At 38.4% G+C, this 20,383-nt stretch overlaps 1 protein-coding gene across 2 annotated transcripts in view; it reads right to left on the reverse strand.

Annotated features, from left to right (window-relative positions):
* The window catches only part of mfsd1 (major facilitator superfamily domain containing 1), a 55,701-nt gene that overhangs the window by 29,548 nt on the left and 5,770 nt on the right, over positions 1-20,383 (reverse strand). For both annotated transcript variants that reach the window (XM_072572736.1, XM_072572738.1), the window contains exons 2-9: positions 19,924-19,976; positions 14,853-14,965; positions 14,683-14,725; positions 13,780-13,847; positions 11,351-11,459; positions 8,883-8,985; positions 5,593-5,691; positions 3,012-3,123 (exon numbers count right to left, since the gene is read on the reverse strand). In XM_072572736.1, coding sequence (XP_072428837.1) covers positions 3,012-3,123; positions 5,593-5,691; positions 8,883-8,985; positions 11,351-11,459; positions 13,780-13,847; positions 14,683-14,725; positions 14,853-14,965; positions 19,924-19,976 — 700 coding nt within the window. The remainder of the gene's footprint in view (positions 1-3,011; positions 3,124-5,592; positions 5,692-8,882; positions 8,986-11,350; positions 11,460-13,779; positions 13,848-14,682; positions 14,726-14,852; positions 14,966-19,923; positions 19,977-20,383) is intronic.

The raw sequence follows: 20,383 nt of genomic DNA on the forward strand, positions 1-20,383 counted from the left end.
TTTCACAATCTTTAAAGCTCGCTGGATCAGGAGATATACAGTACTTCCAATATTCACAAGACTCAGATATCCTGTTGCCCTCACTATCTCACCAATACACAAAGTAATCACTCAAAATATCTGAGCTGAAGCATGCAAGTGGTTGGGTGTACATACCACAATGTGCTCCGTTCCAGCAATGATGCCCTCCTATCTAAAATGATCAATCTTTCTTGTGTTGGGGTTGGCTTTGGCAGTTGAAATTTTGGGCTCTCTTCCTGGCCATTACAACGAGACACAGTTGAAGGGATCTTTACACTTACTGTCGATCTTTACGCTTGTACAACAGAAAACTACTGTTGTGATAGCTTTCGTTTACATTGGGCAATGATCACTTGGTCTCTTCGTAAAACTAGCATTCTTTCATTCATCAGTCAGTACAGCAGCGCTTCACAGGAGGCTCCACCGCATTAAAAATGTCAGCTAGAAAGGGGACGAAACGTATGCAAACCAACTTGCCAGCTTGGCGAACATGCCCACAACAACTGCAACTGGCACCCAAGCTACAAGTCTTTACACAACCCTCTAGTATTGTACTGTATTGTATAATAAGACATGATGCCACTGTATTGGTCCTTGGTCTCAGACACCATGTAAATGCATTAGAGATAATTCAGCAAAGGTTCACTGGGCTGATACCTAGACTAAGTGGGTTTTGAGAGATAAATTGTTGAGTGGAGTTTTAAGCAGTGAGGGATGAAATTTACTGTGGAAAAGAATATGGAAGTTATAGGGAGTAGCAAAATAGTTGGTGACAACTTGCAAAATGTCCTTATTACAGAAGAGGAAGTGCTGGAGATCTTGAAATGGTTAAAGGTGGATAAATCCCAGGACCTGATCAGGTGTACCCTAGAACTTTGTGGGAAGCTAAGGAAGTGATAGCTGGGCCTCTTGCTGAGATATTTGTATCATCAATAGTCACAGGTGAGGCGCTGGAAGACTGGAGACTGGCTAACGTGGTGCCACTGTTTAAGAAAGGTGGTAAGGACAAGCCAGGGAACTATAGACCGGTGAGCCTGATGTCGGTGGTGGGCAAGTTGTTGGAGAGAATCCTGAGGGACAGGATGTACATGTATTTGGAAAGGCAAAGACTGATTAGGGATAGTCAATATGGCTTTGTGTGTGGGAAATCATGTCTCACAAACTTGATTGCGTTTGTTGAAGAAGTAACAAAGACGATTGATGAGGGCAGAGCAGTAGATGTGATCTATATGGACTTCAGTACTGCATTCGACAAGATTCCCCATGGGAGACTGGTTAGCAAGGTTAGATCTCAGAATAAAGGGAGACCTAGCCATTTGGATACAGAACTGGCTCAAAAGGTAGAAGACAGAGGGTGGTAGTGGAGGGTTGTTTTTCAGACTGGAGGCCTGTGATCAGTGGAGTGCCACAAGGATCAGTGCTGGGTCCTCTACTTTTTGTCATTTACATAAATGATTTGGATGTGAGCATAAGAGGCACAGCTAGTAAATTTGCAGATGACAAAATTGAAGGTGGAGTGGACAGCGAAGAGGGTTATCTCAGATTACAACAGGATCTTGATCAGATGGGCTAATGGGCCGAGATGTGGCAGATGGGAGTTTAATTCAGATAAATGCGAGGTGCTGCATTTTGGGAAAGCAAATCTTAGCAGGACTTATACACTTAATGGTAAGGGCCTGGGTAGTGTTGCTGAACAAAAAGACCTTGGAGTGCAGGTTCATAGCTCCTTGAAAGTGGAGTCACAGGTAGATAGGATAGTGAAGGCGCCGTCTGGTATGCTTTTGTTCATTTGTCAGAGTATTGAGTTCAGGAGTTGGGAGGTCATGTTGCAGCTGTACTGGACATTGGTTAGGCCACTGTTGGAATATTGCACGCAATTCTGGTCTCCTTCCTATCAGAAGAATGTTGTGAAACTTGAAAGGGTTCAGAAAAGATTTACAAGGATATTGCCAGAGTTGGCAGATTTGAGCTATGGGGAGAGGCTGAACAGGCTGGGGCTGTTTTCCCTGGAGCAGAGGCTGAGAGGTGATCTTACAGAAGTTTACAAAATTATGAGGGGCATGGAGAGGATAAATAGATAAAGTCTTTTTCCTGGGGTGGGGGAGTCCAGAACTAGAGGGCATGGATTTAGGGTAGAGGGGAAAGATATAAAAGGGATTTAAGGGGCAACTTTTTCACGCAGAGAGTGGTACGTGTATGGATGAGTTGCCGGAGGATGTAGTGGAGGCTAGTAGAATTGCAACATTTCAAAGGCATTTGGATGGGTATATGAATAGGAAGGGTTTGGAGGGATATGGGCCAGGTGCTGACAGGTGGTACTAGATTGGGTTGGGATATCTGGTCGGCATGGACAAGTTGGACCGAGGGGTCTGTTTCCATGCTGGAAATCACTATGACTCTGACATCCTGAATGGTCTTTAAAAGATGTGCAAGGATGCTTCCTTTTTGAGTCAGATGTACAGCATGGAAACAGACCCTTCCGCCCAGTGGGCAAGTCTAGAACTGGACACTTCATTTTAAAATTAGGGACTGATCTTTTAAGACAGATAACATTTTTTTCACTCTGGGTTATGTGGCTTTGGAATCCAGCTTCAGAAGGCAATGGAAACAGGGTTATTACATGTTTGTTAATAAAGACATATATGGATCCTTGTTAGAAAAGGAATCAAAGGTTAATGGGAGCACATGGAATTCAAAACACAGATCAGTCATGATCTTACTGAAAGGTGGAGCAGACTTGAGGGGCAGAATGACCTCTGTTCTTAATTCATATGCTCATTTGTATCTTTCAAGTGTGTTCTCAAGCTTAGCTTAAGGCTTATAATGGGTTTACCACACATATCAATATATATATAACAGGCTGCGTTATGTGCACTTTATCTGCATAATGCCATCAATTAACAATACCAAATTAATCCAATTGCTGCAAAGCCTATAAATACAAAGTGTCATGGATTACAGTTTAGGGTGAAGAATAACCATATACTCACTTCCCAAGTCCGATAAATGGGAAAATGGCCACATAATAACAAACACAGATGATGAAAATCAGCCAGAGGGATAAAGGGAAATCTTTCACATCTTTTAGTTTCACAACATCACCTGGAAAGATTTTTGAAAAATCTGATGTTATAAAGTAATTTACCATGTCAATTTTAAAACAGTCCTGTTAACTTTAAGGTGATGTGCAATCAGTTATCATGCTACAGACTATTTGACAAGATTGCTGAAAGAGCAATTTTTCAAGCCTATCTTCATATTGTTACAAGATTAATCATTTGGTGGTGTTGTATCTTAACTGAGTACCAGTTTGTTCCATATATTTCAGTGGATAGCAGATACCTCAGTGCAGTTAGGCAGCTGGGATGGCATATTTGAATAGACACTGGGACCCAGTCTGGTCAACCCTTCTGAATTCAATCTCAGCAAATGTAATTGAATGGCTGGGTGGCCAGCAGGTGGGATCCTGTTGCTTGACATTACATTGCAGGCAGAAGGAAGAGGACCTCAAAACAGAGTTGTAGCTGCTGACGGGCAAATGCCTTGCAGGTTAGGAGCTAGAGTTTCACATGTGGTAGACATGTGAATTAAGAGACAATGTAAATGCATTAGAGACAGTTTAGCAAAGGTTTACTGGACTTAACTGATACCTGGACTAAGTGGGTTTTCTTATGGGGATAAATTGTCGACTGGGCTCGCTTTCACTGGAGTTTTAAGTAGTGAGAGATGATATGATTGGAGTCGGAGGTTCTGACTGGTCTTTAAAAGAAGTGTAAAGGATGCTTCACCTTGTGGGCAAGTCTAGAACGAGCTTAATTTTAGAATTAGGGACTGACTTTTTAAAGGCAGAAATGACATGTTTTTCACTCTAAGTTGTGGGGCTTTGGAATCCAGCCTCAGAAGGCAATGTAACCAGGACTTTGAGTTCATGTCACACTACAGGTGACCCCATTGCACTATACACAGACATTCTTACACACACACACCGATAGACCCCCTCATACGCTCACACAACTTGCCACACTCACCCCCCCCAGACTTATACCCCTTTACTCTCACACACACACACACCTAACAGCCCTCAACACAAACACACCCATATGCACGCATGCAGGTATAAGTGTGTGCGATTAATTTGTACTTGCAGAACTACATTTTATTTTGCTCAAAAACTGCATGAATCCATGTAAGATTCTGTAGATCTGTTTAAGACTAGAATCAGTCTGACCATTATAGCATTGACAGTCTCACATAGGGCAGCTCACACCTCAAGTGCATTATCTTAAATGCAGACAAGATACTAATTGTTAAAGTTCACTTGAGAATGTAAGTTTTAAAAAAGTTCTGCAATTTACCTATGTAAGTCTGAAACCAACATGTTCATTCTAAAAGATGAATGACTTAACCAATCCAGGTTTTTTTTCAATATATAATTTCAGTTACATCAAACTGTAAACATTTGCTGTAAATTCTGTGTCTTAGGGCCTGACGGAGGAGCAGGGCTCCGAAAGCTAGTGCTTTCAAATAAGCCTGTTGGACTATAACCTGGTGTTACGTAATTTTTAAACTTTGTGCAAACCCATAAGTGAATTTTTTTTTAAAAACTCTTTACAAAAACAGTACAGATGGAAATCCAAATTACAATATGCAAAAAAAACTGAGCACTTTTATTCACGCAAAATTTAAATAAACATACACTGTGGGATAAGGCATGCTAAAAGAACATGCTAAAAGCGTTGGTCAAGTATTTCGATATTGCAAATTCTATTGCATACGCCTACTAACTGGAACTGGAAGATAGAACCTGAGATTAGACTTCAACTTCAAAAGAAACTTCCAACCTTGTTGGAAGACCATTTTTCTTCCCTGTAAAAATTCCATTTAAAAAAAAAGGAAAAACCTACTAATGAGCAGTTCCTGCAGGCCACAAAAAGCTAAGTTACATTATGGATCTAATTCTCTTGAATGTGATGCCAACACTCGAAAAACAGTAGTATTCTACAGAAGAATGATATTTTATTCACACAGCACTAAGTGTTGGGTCAAAGTGCAAAGCATTGTCTGAATACTGCTTTATCAATTTGTCAAAGAAACATTGGGAATATGTTTAGACAGGTTGCCCACAACTGTAAATGCTCAGATATCCCCGTTCTAGTTAATAAGGGGGCACTATCAAGTTCAACTGTGCATTTTCTGAATATTTATAATGAGCAGCTTTTCATTTATTAAACAGTCAACACAACAATAGTAACACAATTACTTTATCAAAATTAGAATATCATTGATAGCTGTAAAGTATAAGGTCCAAAGATGTGCAGGTTAGGTGAACTGGCTGTCCTAAATTGCCCATACTGTTAGTTGCATTAGTCAGAGGGAAAAGGTGTCTGGGTGGGTTACTCTTCAGTGGGTCAGCATGGACTTGTTGGGCCAAATGGCCTGTTTCCATACCGTGGGGAATCTAATCTAATGAATTATATTTCACTGTCATTGCTATTGTTTACTTTTAACTACATTCTGACGTCAATTTCAGTTTATTTTTCTGACAGGAAGAAATAACACCTTTGAACCAACCTGTTTTTCCTTGGTCTTTCTTTAAAATCCTCTTAGCTCTTTTGTCTAAGTAAGCAATGGCAAACGCACACAACAAGGAAAACACACATGTAGCCGCAGCTGTATGGAGAAAAGTTGAAAGCACTGATTAAGAATATAAAACCATACACCAATAGGAACCAGGAACAAATATAAGACATAAATAAACTGAAAAGTCTGAGAAATGAATTAAATTGAACTTCTAACTAATCAAATATGATTAATCCGCTCTCTCATTTAAGGAACTTTACCGTGCACAAAATGGCTGATACTATCATGAAGGTTCAAAATGTTTATTGCATTTGAAAAATATATTGACGAGTACTGGAGAGCATGTCCTCTACAACTAATGGTGTAGGATATTTAATACTCACTTGAGCTGACAAATTAAAAAGACTGTCTAATTTGAATATCAGATCCTCTAAAAGGTGCAGTGAAACACCTCCTGACCATCCACCGGAATGGGTTCACATAGATCCTGAACAGAGCTTGCATTCACACCTTTTGGGTTGGAACGAGTGCTGACAGACAAGTGAATGAAGGAGATGGCACGTAACATGCCACTATTTTGAAACAATTCACTATATCTGAAGAATTTTCTATACCTGAAGGGTTAGTAATGTACTAAAATTCAAACCTTGCTGTAGTTACCTTTTGAAAGGCAAAAAGGCACAAAATTTCCTTAATAGATTTTCTACTTATGGTCTATTAAGAGTAGATCAAAATGCCACTAAACCTCCAAATTTGTTGCCTTATCAAATCTGATTTTAAAAATAGATGTAACGATCAGACTAAGAGTATTAAGCTGTCCAACAAGATTGCAAATGTAAGGAAACAGGATGAGGAAAATAACCTTCTTGACCTTTGCTAATCTTACAAAAGGAAAATGTACTGATAAAAAACAAATGAAGATTTTGCAAGTCAATGGAATCACCTATCTGCAATTCTTCTTTAAGCTAAAGATGATATTCAGTTTCTAAACTGCTATGCTTAGGCACAAACTTACTGACATTCACTGACCCTCTGCTCTCCAAATAAATTCAAACCTCTATGCCTGTTAATCAAAGTAATTTGACAAAGTAGATCTTCCAGGAATTGATTATTTTTGAGTACAACCAAGCCAAAGTAGCAAAGACAAAATAACTGTGGGCAAAATAAATTCCAGTTGTAGCCATGCTGGCTATATTATGATCAAAATGGGGGACATGCACTCTTTCAAGTACCATTACTTCACAGGCAACAAAAATCTAAAAAAAACAGACATAGTTTTCCCAGTTTGCATTACAGTTCATTATATGCCTTCTCGATCAGATTCAGAATAAGTAGATCCAACCAAGATTCTTTAAAAATATTACTAATTTATTCAGTATGACTGAAAACTAGATAACAGTTTGCACGAAGTACAAATGCTTGCCCCCTCTAAATAACACATGTATACACACATACTAGGTTAAAGGGAAAATAGCTTTTGCGTTGCCAAGGTTCACTCTGGAGGAGTATTATTGGTCAATAATTACTAGTTACCAGTGCTGGATACAGTATTGAAGTATAAAACACTCAGATGGCTGTTGGTCTGGTGTTCAGGTACACAAAAGGACACCACACACCTAGGGAAGAACTTTCCTTCCTTGATCTGGTGTGGACATTGCTTTTAGTAAAGGAGGCACTGGCATGCTATTGGGAGCAATGAACAATGAAGGCAATGGACTTGTCATTTTATGCCACCAGGCTACATCAATGCCACACCTGCAAGTTATGCAGCAAACAGATTGCACATGCTTAAAGTATAGGTTAATGTCAAGTCATAAGGGGAGTGATCCATTGTGGTGTCAAGGGATAGAATCACAGGCAAAGGGTTCATGCAACCCCAATCCAGGGTGTCAGCCATGCTCAGTCAGGCACTTTGATCTCCCAGGGAATGAGCCACTAGAGTGTTGGTCAACTGTAAGCAGTCAGCAATTACAGGTAGTCAGCTAGGATGCTGAGAATATTTTCTGTGATGAGGAAAGTGGAAGGAAGAGCAGTTAGTGGTGACACAGGAGCAGGAGAGGTGATGAGATGTTCCTAGAGCAGAAAGTGCAGGGGGCAGAGAAGGTTAGTAGCATCAGAAGATGAGATGAGAGAGAGCCATAAAGCAGAAATAATGCATGCAATGGTGAGGCTTGTGATTTGGAGTTTTGGTGAGATGAGTGTGCAATAGCAGACTCATTACAATAAGCTGAAATCTCCTGAAAACAAGAGGATATACAGAAGATAGTACATTCATCCTAGTAGAGTGCAAAACATTAGCTGATGCTTCCTGTACTAATGGGTGATCATTTTAACATGGGATGCAGTACTGACACAGGCCATAATCCAGGTTCCGGTTGGCTGCACCTGATGGCTGCTTTCTGCAGTCAGTTGGAAAAAGGATTTTCCTTCCCTTCTCCACACTTTGCTTGCTTGGCGAGGTACTCAGTGATAACATTCTCAGTGCAGTTTGTAGCATCCAAAGCAGTATGCTGCTGTGCTTGAAATGCTGTGAATGCCAGAATGCCCGAGCAAGGGTGAGCACTTGATCTCTCCAGTCTCATGGTTCCATGAGAAGAATGCCAAGGAGACTGAATAACCAATGGGGTGAATGATGAAATTCCTCATGAAAATAGTCCCTCTGAACAATGATGGACCAGGTACCACAAATCTCACTTGACAAAATAATTCAAGTGAAAATACAGAAAATGTTGTTTGGGCAGCAGCTTCTGACATGTCAGATACTCAGAACCTCAGATTTACAGTACAGGAGGCCATTCAGCCCATTGTGCCTGTATGAGTTCAGTTTCCTCATGCCAATTTCCTGCATTCTCATATTCAGGCATGCCATGGTTAACCAAGAAACCTATCCAAAAAACTTCTGGTCATGTTTAACAACAACACTAACATTTCACACTGGACACATAGCGAAAGTGTTTCAGAACAGAGTCTGATGAGATGGACAGCCTTTCTCTCCAGCTGAAAACCAAATAAAACAAGCCAACTGGACCTCGTCAAACAAAACAGTCATAAAACACAGACAGGTGATTTTTGAGAAATGAGTCCAAGCAACTGCGATTGCCCAGATGTATTTTTTTTTAAAATGTCCCAACTTTTTTCAAAAGTCCCTTCACTGTTCCCTTTAAAATCACAATACAAGTACTTCCACACAATCTAAAAACACAATTCTCACAATCCTTCAAATTTCAAGTCCTCAAAAAAAAAATGAAGTCTCGTAACAGTACTAAAATAAAAATACAAACCTATCATGAGACTTATGCCAAGCGTGCTGTGACCTACAGAGCCCACCATCTTCATTGCTCTTCCATAGATCCACCCCATAATGTTCATGTTCACAGTGCTACCCTGTAGAAAAGAGTAGGTTAAACTTTGCAGATCTACTTCAATGAAAAATATTTTGAGCACATGCTTGCCATGTTTATTTATCCTTTAATTTACAGTTGTCAAAATGTTACCCCCAAAGATAGACTTAACTACCTCAAATCCTTCTCTCTCTTAGAAAGGAAGTTAGACAGTTTATATGACATGTCCAATTACGGTTCTCTTAAAAGCTGCATTTCTGCCATGAATTAATGAAGTTTATAAAATTCAGCGCTACAAAGTGTGATGACCTGCTCCTTTAACAAGGTTATGCTGTCCCTGGCTTTTCTTCCAGAGAGATTGTAAAAGCAGCGATTCCAAAAGGCCTAGATTTGAAGGGTTTTAGAGTCAATTTCAGTATAGCTAACAGATACTGCCTCAGACAAAAAGTTTTCAAGTTTAAAACAAAACACTTGTACAATGAAAGGGGAGTGGCCAGTTTTCCCAGCTCAGCTTTTCTTTGGTTTGGTTTGGTTTGAGTAGGCAGTCATTTTGAAACTGCTGAACCCAAAGAAGCAAGTCCACGCTGATCCTCCCCCTCTCTGACATCTCTCCTGTAAGACCCTGTGTTTGATTTTTTTTCTGCCAAGGGGTGTTTTATGGGGATATCCTGGAATATCCACATTACACCTGCTTAAAGCAACTAGCAAAGTTAGGGTCTGGACTACTGATTGGAAATGCTTTGAGGGGGTCTGGCCTGATACATAACAACTCGATCAATAATTTTTGTTATTTGAACTTGTTCATTAAAAATAATGAAATCCAAGCAAATAACATTGGTTCAAATCCAAAATCCTGGAAAACAACTGCACTTCAGCATTTTTCTTTCTTTCTTTAATCCCTTCACCCAAATTTCATGATAAGGAAGCCACATTTGGATACACAGACTCTACACACAGCAATTATCAAATTTAATATTGAGAGAGAGTACATTATAGATTTTTTTAAATGATCCAGATAAACTGGTTTACATTTGCTCTTTTGAACAGCTGTTCTATTTGGTATCTGTGATGCAGGAAGTAGTCGTCTTGACTGATGTAAACAGCCATTAGGAAGTAATGCAAGTACAGCCTGGGGAAAAGTTAGGATGTCAAACCAAGGCTAATTCAGAAGAGTAATGAATAAGTCTCCAGCCAAATACACTGAAGAGAGGAAGGAATAAAAGCAAAGTAGTGCAGATGCTAAAAATCTGAAATAAAAACTTCCAAAGAAGAACCATAATGGACTCAAAACATCAACCTTTTCTCTTTCAGCATGCCTATCCATTTCCTGCAAAGTGCATTGTGGTCAGGTACGTGTCAGTCCTTATTCTCTTCATAGAATTATAGTGTGGAAGCAGGCCACTTGGCCCACTGTGTCCATGCCAACCCTCCAAATAACATCCCAGTCAACCCCACACCCTACCCTATAATCTGTTCTCTTTTGTTTGTGTTTCATTAGGTAATCTTGTAAATATATTCTGCTACGTTTAAAACTAAGTGGTTGGACCAACTGCATCACTCCTGGAATATCCAAATATAGACCTGCTTAAAACCACTATCAAAGTTAAGGCCTGGGCTACTTTGTTGAAATGCTTTGAGATGCATAACCCTTTCCCCATGGTTAATCTACCTAACCTACATATCCCTGGACACAATGGGCAATTTACCATGAACAATCCACCTAAACTGCACATCTTTGGATTGTGGGAGAAAACCAGAACACCCAGAGGAAACTCACGCTGACATGAGAAAGTACAAACTCCACACAGATATTCACCAAAGGGTGGAATCAAACCCGGGTCTCTGGCACTTTAAGGCAGCAGTTCTATTTTGTCACTGCCCTATTTTGCTAGCCTCCACACTATTGTGAATGATTGCTACTTCAGAACAGTAGGGTTACATCTCCTGAAGTACTTTTAGGAAGTCAAGAATGTTGGCAGCAGACATGCACCAAAATTAGATTAAACTACTGCAAGTGGGAAGCACAGTTAAAGAATCATTTCTCTCAACGCAACAGGAGTAAAAAAAATTAAATGGATACTGTATTGCCATTTTCTCATTCTTCCTCCTCGCCCTTATTTAATTCTCCCTTTGTTAAACTTGTACCCTTCATTAAAGTAGTTTGGTTAATTGTTTTACACAGCAATTCACTTTTGTATCACCAATAATGTAAGGTAGGTAAACATAATATATTGCTGCAGTCCAACTCTAGAAACACTTTTGGAAAAGTGAGCTTTCTGCCTTTTTCACTTGCACAGTATAATCTATAGGAATGCTGCTTATTTCAGAAGATTTTAATAAGATTAATAGAACAATGATAAAACAAAAGTTGAAAGTTTATCTCAGGATCTCAAATGCACTACTCATACCAGTCTGGCCATGCTTAGTTGCAGCCCAAATACAAGGTTTAGCTCTTTGCCTTTAAACCAGCTAACTGCATACGTGTTTTGTGCAACAGCAAGTGATTCCCCGCCAATTCTGCAAAAGAAAAAATGAAATGTGATTACATTACAATTACAAATCCATTTTACACTCCATTATGAAATAATATTGAGCATGTCAGTAATGGCATTGTGTAACAGAGCCATCTCAGATCAGTTAGGAAAAGAAAAAAAATGAAATACTATATTCTAACTTAACCAGTGTCCAATTGTTTAAATGTCAGTTGCATTCATTTGGTAGCTCTTAGAAGATCCAGCCCACTCCCAAAACTTGAACTCACTTTAAGTTTAGACTTTAAAATTAGCTTTGCTATGAAGTTAATCTTATTATCTTGGACCTTTAATTGTAAGATGCTCTTTTCATGTGTATAAACACATTCCCGTGGACACTCAGGGACAAGCAGAAAGCCATATGATTGAAACATCTGTTCAGGGTCAAAAGGGAGAAGGGGCGTGGAACAATCTAGCTCAGATTGAAACACTGGCAGGGAAGGAGGCTGGAACTCATGATGGGGGAATATTGTTCTGTTTGGAGACAAAGATAAGGATTTTGATCCTTGAAGTGACAAGGCTTTAAAAAAAAAAATTACACTTCACTCATAACTGGATGTCAGACAATCAGGCTGACAGCAAAGACACACAGTGGAGGTGCAAGAAGAGAAATTCTACAGCAATAATTGTATGCCATCTGCACACATATGAAATCTGATATCATGACAAATGATAAGCAAAACTAGTGTGTAGACGAGAAATGGATTGGGGACAAGGAAAATGCCTTGGTAATGGTGTGAGAAAGAGAGAGACCACTGATTACTTTTGATGGGCAATAATGGAACCAAGAAACAACAAATGCACTCACCTGGTAGAGGAAATATAATGACGATGGCGAGAACAAAAAATGTTGAAAGGAGGAGGAGGAATAGTGTACTATGGTCATTGTCACAAAATGACATTTGCAACTTTGTTTCAAGCCCATTTGCAGTTGTGACATGGCAGAAATATAATTGGAAAAGTTCAAACAGAACTGCAGGAGATGGGCACACATTTGGGAGGTGACAAAGAGCTTCAGAGAAATAGCTTGGAAATGCAATGATTGTTTGCGATTTGAGAGCAACTTCTAGTTAAAAAAAAGGGATCAAATCTCAAGATACGGGATCAGCCATTTTGGACCAGATGAGGAGAAAACTTCATCTGTATAATTCATCTCTGTAGGAGATCTGTGGATGCACTGATGCTGATTTTATTTAAGGTAAGATCAAAAAACCTTTGAGCCATCAAGAGATATGGGTGAGAAAGTGAAACTGACAAGCAGGCTCACGGTACTGTGTGACCTAGTCACACTCCTGTTTTATTTATGTGCATCCTTATCCAGAAATCTTACAGTTCCAATCAGGTGTATTGCAGATGCTAATCAGAAATAATGGATCAGATTCTCCAGGATCTGTAATCTCACATACAGATTGCCATTCCATGCCGCCTTTTTTTTGAAGAAAAGAAAAGTAGCTCTGCGTTTCCAACCCAGACTTGCAATGAAATGCAGAGCCATGCTTCCACTCTAACAGTTCTGTGCTACAAAAGAACTGTCACTGGAAAGAAAACTACATTCTCTTTTCACAGCAGTCAGCTGCCATATTCTGACAGTTAATGGTCTTGACAGCTGCTGTCAAACTAAGTATAAGTGAGATTTCAGTTGCTAGAAAGGCAGGGTGCCTGTGAGGTAAAAGGTAGAGTGCAAGGTGTCAATGTAAATGATGCAGTTCCAGAGGGATGTCAGAGTCGAGAACGTGTTAACGACCTGAGGATGGTATAGCGGAGGGCTTTATGGAGTCAATTTTGTATTAAATGATTTAAACTTTGCTGATATTTGATTTCATTGGAACCCTCCAAAGTTTCCAATTTAGAAGACGACTTTCTAGAGGTTCCCAGGCACAGAGGAATGGATCGGCAGAAAATTCAATTGCCAGGCAATTACTTTAGGTTGTCCTACAATGGGAATTCCACAGGTTCCCATGCACAACTCCCATCTACACTGGCATAGTGACTGAATGGTCAGAGGAAATCCAGGCCAATATCACTCAATGCAAGGACTTGGGACTATATAGCTGTGATCTTTCATATGTTCAAGAAACAAAATATCAACAATGCCATTTCGTTACTTTACGATCTCTTAATTGACAACTTGAGATAACCTGATCTGTACCAGTTTAATATTAATACCAGTTTTGAATAAGTGGATTGATACTAACATCAAAATACAATGAAAAGTTTTGTTATTTGCTAACCAATGTAGACAATGTAAGCTAAAGTATATTTAACTGGTTTTGCAGTACTTATTTGTAGAAAACAAGTCAACTCACCCAAAGACAAATCGCCCCAGCTCCATTAGCCAAAATGCATTCAACAGTGCTCCAGCAGCAACGATAACCTTAAAAATAACAAATTTAAATTGCTGACCATATGTATTTCTTCTCCTTCACGTGTTTCTATACATTGGAAAAGATGACAAAAATCCACAGAGTACTATCAACATACTCAACCGTTTCAATATCAATCTAAATACCTCCTAAAGTAGGCAGGTGGCGATCTCTGCACAGAGTTGTTTGTCATTTTGTTTCAAATTCTGGCACCCAGGAAATCAGAGCAATTATGCGCACATTACAATAAATCAGAAACATTACAATCTTCAGGACAAAGTGCGCATTTAAAGAATCCAAAGGACTGGTAAATTTCCTTTTACAGGTACACACACAAGTACCAATTTACCATTTTGGCAAACAATCTCCTTCTGTACTAAAAAATAAGAGATCCCCACATAGTTTCTTACAATTAAGCAAACAATGAAGAGTGTCACTAGTGAGGTGGTTTTATGCCATTTTGGCTTGAAGATGTGGATAGCTGCAAATACATGCTGAAAAATGTGTTGCTGGAAAAACGCAGCAGGTCAGGCAGCATCCAAGGAGCAGGAGAAAGCTGCAAATACCTGTTTGGGCTCTGAGGTCTACACTGTTGGGTCATTTAAAATGATGGGAGAAAACTCTATGAAATCTAGGCTCAATGCTCTTTTCTGCATAACAGAGCTGAAGGAAATGTAAAATGGGACGCTGGCTGAAATCCAAGACTGACAATTTTATTTTGCATATACAAACAGATTCCAGTATCAAAACAATCTCACACAGGAGGTCAGTCTCAGGAATGCAATACTTCCAGTACCATTGAGCATTTTATGAACAATTTAAGGCACACAGCAAATTTTTACTCACTTGTCCAACACAGACAAATAAACTGAAGATTATTGTTCCCAAGCTGCAAGAAATATTTAAAATGTTACAGGTGTAGTTTTCACATCATAATTCAGCTTGCTTTAAACAAAAATTATTTGAATAATTTATGAAAAACAAAAAAAGGTGCAATCTTCTTTTGATGAGCTTACCGCACTCCAAATACTTTGTCTAGTAAAAACCCACCAAAAAAGCAGAGGATAACATTCGGCCAAGAATACCACGCATACAGTTGCATGAATTTGAAAGTATCAACTTTCATATCCTATTGAAAAAGAAAAGTATACAAAGTCAAATTTTCAAATACCGTAGCCAATTCTGAAATTTTACAGAACATGGCCAATTACAATGAATTAAAAATGAAATATGACTTACATTTTTATGATCATCTGATTTTAAATTGGTACGTCACAAAACACAAGTCATTTGTCATAATAAGGGGACATGAGACTTTAATGAGGATTAAAATATTGTAGAAAGTTTATTTGTAATAAATGAGTTGCTTTTAATTTTACTGAAGAAAGCTAATAAAAGTCTCTTGTGCTAAACAGCAATAAAGAAAAGAAATTGACTAAAAAAAAATAAAGAACTGCAGATGCTAGAAATTAGAAATGAAACAAATTGCTGGAAAAGCTTAACAGATCTGGCAGCATCTGTGGAGAGAAATCAGTTAACATTTCAGGTCCAGTGACCCTTCCTCAGGAATTAATTAACTACTTTACTGATTAACAATGATATTTACACTTTTGCATGGCTCATGGAGTAGTGGGGTTTGATTTCCAGCACATTGCTCCCAGTTTTAACAGCAAAATAATTATTTTCAACCAATTTACAGCTTGGAAACTTCCACTAATACTTCAAGTATAAGAAATAACAAATTTCAATAAGAGAAATTAAACTATCACCAAACACAAATTTATAGACAAACATTTCTTCCAACAGTCCAACAATACAATGTCACTCTGTGCACCACAGACTTTCAATTGTCAAAGAATTAATTTCTCACATCAACTTACATCTCTTAACATAAAGATGCACCAGCAAGATGCATTTAATGCATATTCTCCTTCAATTTTGCACATCTGATATCACAGTTATTCTGATGTGTGATCTCAGCACTTCAAAAGCTAAAGTTATTTTCTTACTTTGCAACATGCAAAGACTTGTGGCTGGTGTTTTCTCATCACGTAACTTGTATCCACACGAAGCTTAAGCCCTGTATTTACCTACCTCACTTAAGGTTTGAGTGTTGAATATCAAATATTGAATGTGTGCTCACCTCTTCACTGAAAAAGCACTCAAAACAATTAAGATGTATATTGCAATTTTTCATAAAATTCCCATTTTCAATTCATACATTCTTTAATATCATGCCAATTATTTTAACTGGAACGTTAAGTTAAAAAGCACAATCCAATCAGGAAAACAACTGTTTTGCACTTAAGGACTGCATTCTGGTATTCGATGGCTAGGTTACATAGAAACAAACTTATTAACTAACACTGCACATTGAAAGACAGAAAAAAGATATTAGCTATCTTATCTTCAAAAGAGGTTAGAGACAGAAAGAACAAACTTACTGATTAAGAAAATGAAACAATGGAAGTCTGAATTTGGCTTTGTAATTGCTTACTTTATTCACATGTATCACTGTTTCATAATATTTTTACTTTGGTGAACAATCAACCTACTTACTAGGTATTTCAAAGAGCATTAATACTCAGATATACGTGAGATTGAATTCAACTATACATCAGAATGGCAAATTGCAGCATGTTTCCTTACTCAAACTAGTTGTGATTTTATTACAATCCAGAAGCTTTCAGGATCCTTCATTTATTATGTGTACTGAATTACAGAATGCCCCTCAGAACGTTCTACACCTCTTGGATTCCTCCCTCAACCTTCTTTGCTTCAAAAAGGTGGTAATAAGCTTATCCAACCTTTTTAGCTAAATCGCTCCAACTGCAAGCAACATTCTGGTGAATCTCCTTTACACCCCCTCAACTGTACTACCTCTTTCCTATAACATTGTGATCAGGACTGCACACAGTACTCCAACTGTGGCCTAACCAAAGTTTTGTACAGCTCCAACACGACCTCCCCTCTCTTATAATCTATCCACAACTGATAAAGACAGTTGTCCTGTATGCCTTAACCACCCCATTAACTGCCCTGCCACTTTCAGGGATTTGCAGGTAAGTAGCCCAAGATTCCTCTATTCCTTTGAGTTTCTAGTGTCTTGCCATTCATTGAGTACCCCTTGTCTTGTTCCCTCTGCCAAAATCCATCACCTCACATTTATCAGGGTTAAAGCTCAACAGCTACTGATCTGCCCTTTTGACCAATTCATTCATATCTTCCTGTAACCTAACACCTTTCCCTTACTGTCAACCACTTCACCAGTCTGTGTAATCCACAAGTTTATTTATCATCCCCTCCACATTATTTAGGAATGTTACAAACAGTTTAGATCCTTTCTGTACATCACTGCCCACCAGGTGTCAGTCACACAAATAGCCTTTAGCAACATCTTTTGTCTCCTTTCATCAAGGCCAATTTTGTATCGGTGTTGCCAAGATACCCAGGATCCAAAGAACTTTCACCTTTTATTATCAGTTTCCCATGTACGACCTTGTCAAAGGCCTTGCTGAAATCCATATACACTACAACTGATCTATCCTCATCTAAACACTTGGCCACCTCCACAAAAAGTTCTACTAGATTTGTTAGGCATGATTTCCCTCTGACAAAGCCATGCAGATTATCCCTAATCAAACAGTGCCGCTCTAAATGCAGATTAATTGGCTCTTATTATTTTCTAAGTTCCCTACAACTGTGGTTTATACTTACTGGTCTGTAGTTCCTTAATCTATCTCTACCACCCTTCTTGTAAAGTGGAACCACATTAACTATCCTCCAATACCCCAGCACCTCCTCTGCGGCCAGATACAATTTAAAAATTTAGACCATCACTGATTTCCTCCCTCATCTCCCACAAAAGCCTGGGATACAACTCATCTGGATCTGGGAATAGTCAACTGTTAAATCTGCCAAAACCTCAATTACTTCCTCGTATCTTGCATCAATCAGCTCAAGAAATCTTCAGTCCATCTCCTCAAACTTTGTACTTGCATCTTCCTTCTTTCTAATGATGACAGGTGTGAAGTACTCATTTAACATTACCATTTGTATGTTTACATAAAAATTGCTTCTGTATATATTTCAAGAAAGCTGCCCCCCCCCCCACCTTTTCAACTTATCACAATTAATGCTGGGACAGTTGAAACTGCCTCATAATTAAACTACATTATTGCTACACACCTAAGTGAATTCACTACGCATCTGCTCAATTGTGCGCTGACTGTTTGGTCATTTATAATACATTCCAAACAGTGTAACTGCACAGTTTTTATTTCTAAGTCTATCCACAAACCCTCATTTAATAAGCCTTCCAAGATAACATCTCTCCTTAGCACAGTTCCTAACTGAAAGCAATATCACCTCCACTTGTGCTCCCATCATGAGTAAAGATCCAATACCCCTGGAATAAGTTGCCAGTTTTGTCCTCTCCAATTTCAGAACTGATTGGTGGGATTAAATACAATCTTCAGGTTGCTAAGACAGTACCATAATTCATAACCACAACAATAATGTATACCTATTTTAATTCAATTGCATTTCAGTTATGCTTTTTCTTTCACATCCAAACACTTGCTGTTATATAATGGTGTTAAATTCACTATAGCATGTGGAACTTTGAAGCAGCACCATAACTTGTGACCTGACATAGCCACTTATGAATTAGTCCAATTACAGAAGAACCTTGATTATCCAAACGAGATGGGCGGGGTGCATTTTGTTTGGACAACAGTTCGGATAATGGATTGTTTGAATAATGGGTAGCGTTTTTAACCGGACCTTGAGATCTTATTTGGATAATCTGAAATTCAGATAATTAATGTTCGGATAATCGAGGTTGTTCTGTATTTAATTTGTTTGTCCCCTAACATTTTTTGTTAACTACTTGATAAAAACAAGTAACTGCTGTGGTCGTGACATCATTTACCGATGAAAGACAAAAAAAAAGGACAATTATTTTGTAACCAAAAACTAGAGAAGGCAAAAGCTGAGTTGCTCATACGTACCATTCCTAAACTTCAACAACCCATGGCTCTGCTTGATCATAACTAAACTAGTTAGTAGAATCATGATACCATTGAGTACTGCTATATGCCTCAAATGAGTAAATTACATAAACATGGAGGCCAAGACTTTCCGTATCTTAAACATAAAATCCACTGTGGGAAAAAAAAGCACTCCAGCAGCATTAAGAAACAGGTTTTCAAGAAAAGAAATTTAAAAAAATTACTGAGGTGTTTAAGAGTAGTATCCTCCTGCTGCTGCTTGAGCAATACATCTGAAAACAGGTTCATTGGTTAATTTTTTAATTCAGAATACATAATCTACCAATTGAGTGTAACATGATTTCAATCAAAAACAGAATAACTTACTTGTTTCTTAGGCACACAATAATAAATTTCACAGTAAGTTGGAAAAAACTTAAACACTTTCAAAATGAGTCAAGTCAGAAACTTTATTTTCAGAACCTTCTTGAAGGCTCATGAGCAGGCAGTTAGTGTAAACTCATATTGGTGTTTAATTTGATCCGAGAGCATGGCCTACTGTCTGTAGGGCCATGAACTCATCGTTAAGTTTGAGACAGTTTTGCATTTAAACCCTTCAAACTATTAGCAAAATTGCAAACCTGCCCAAAAAACTTAAGATCAAAGAAATAAAATCGAGCAATTTCATTTACTTTTTGGAATTTGAGATATGAAGTGAGTCCATTCTGTAAGAAGTGTTCTATACAGATTCAGACAGCAGATATACTGAGCTATCCTATTGGGTAAATTCTGCGCCCTATGATCCAGCCCCACTCGCCATCTGATGAAGCAGTGCTCCGAAAGCTAGTACTTCCAAATAAACCTGTTGGACTATAACCTAGTGTTGTGAGATTTTCAACTGTTGGGACAAGTTGAATTGAAGTTAACATTTAACTTAAATGGTGGCAAAATACAAAGGACTTCAACATTCATGAGCATCACAATTTTCAAGATATAGCTAACATAGCAATCACGCAAAATTCATTGTACCAAATACACTCCACTAATTTTGCTCAAAGGTCAGTCAGGTGTTGTACGCTTAAGATTTTCAACTTACACTCAGAACTTGAGTCTGCAAAGCAGCTGGATTATCATAGCAAAAGTAACTACCTGGAAAAGAGAAAAAACTAGTTACTAATACCCAATGTTAAAGTTCGATGTTTAACTTGGTCAGATGTGTACTTTACAAAATTGAATTTTAAACGCATGTTCAATGGGAAAGACATTTTAGGCAATACTTTAGTTAATTGCTGTGTGTGCTCTTGACAAAAATCAGAAAAAGAATGAGAGCCGGTAATTTTATTAGGCAAAAGGAATGGAGACATAACATCTGCCATGATTCCTGTTAAAAAAATTAATGTGGTTTCCCACAATTTAAGGAGAACTTTGGAATTCCAAGACAGTTAATCTGCATTTCAGTCTGTGAACGGGTCACTTATGTCATATTGCCAAATAGATTAAATTAGATTCCCTACTGCATGGAAAGAAGCCATTTAGGCCCAACAAGTCCACACCGA

The sequence above is a fragment of the Chiloscyllium punctatum genome, chromosome 6, assembly GCF_047496795.1.
Source record: "Chiloscyllium punctatum isolate Juve2018m chromosome 6, sChiPun1.3, whole genome shotgun sequence".
In the NCBI taxonomy this organism is placed as follows: Eukaryota; Metazoa; Chordata; class Chondrichthyes; order Orectolobiformes; family Hemiscylliidae; genus Chiloscyllium; species Chiloscyllium punctatum.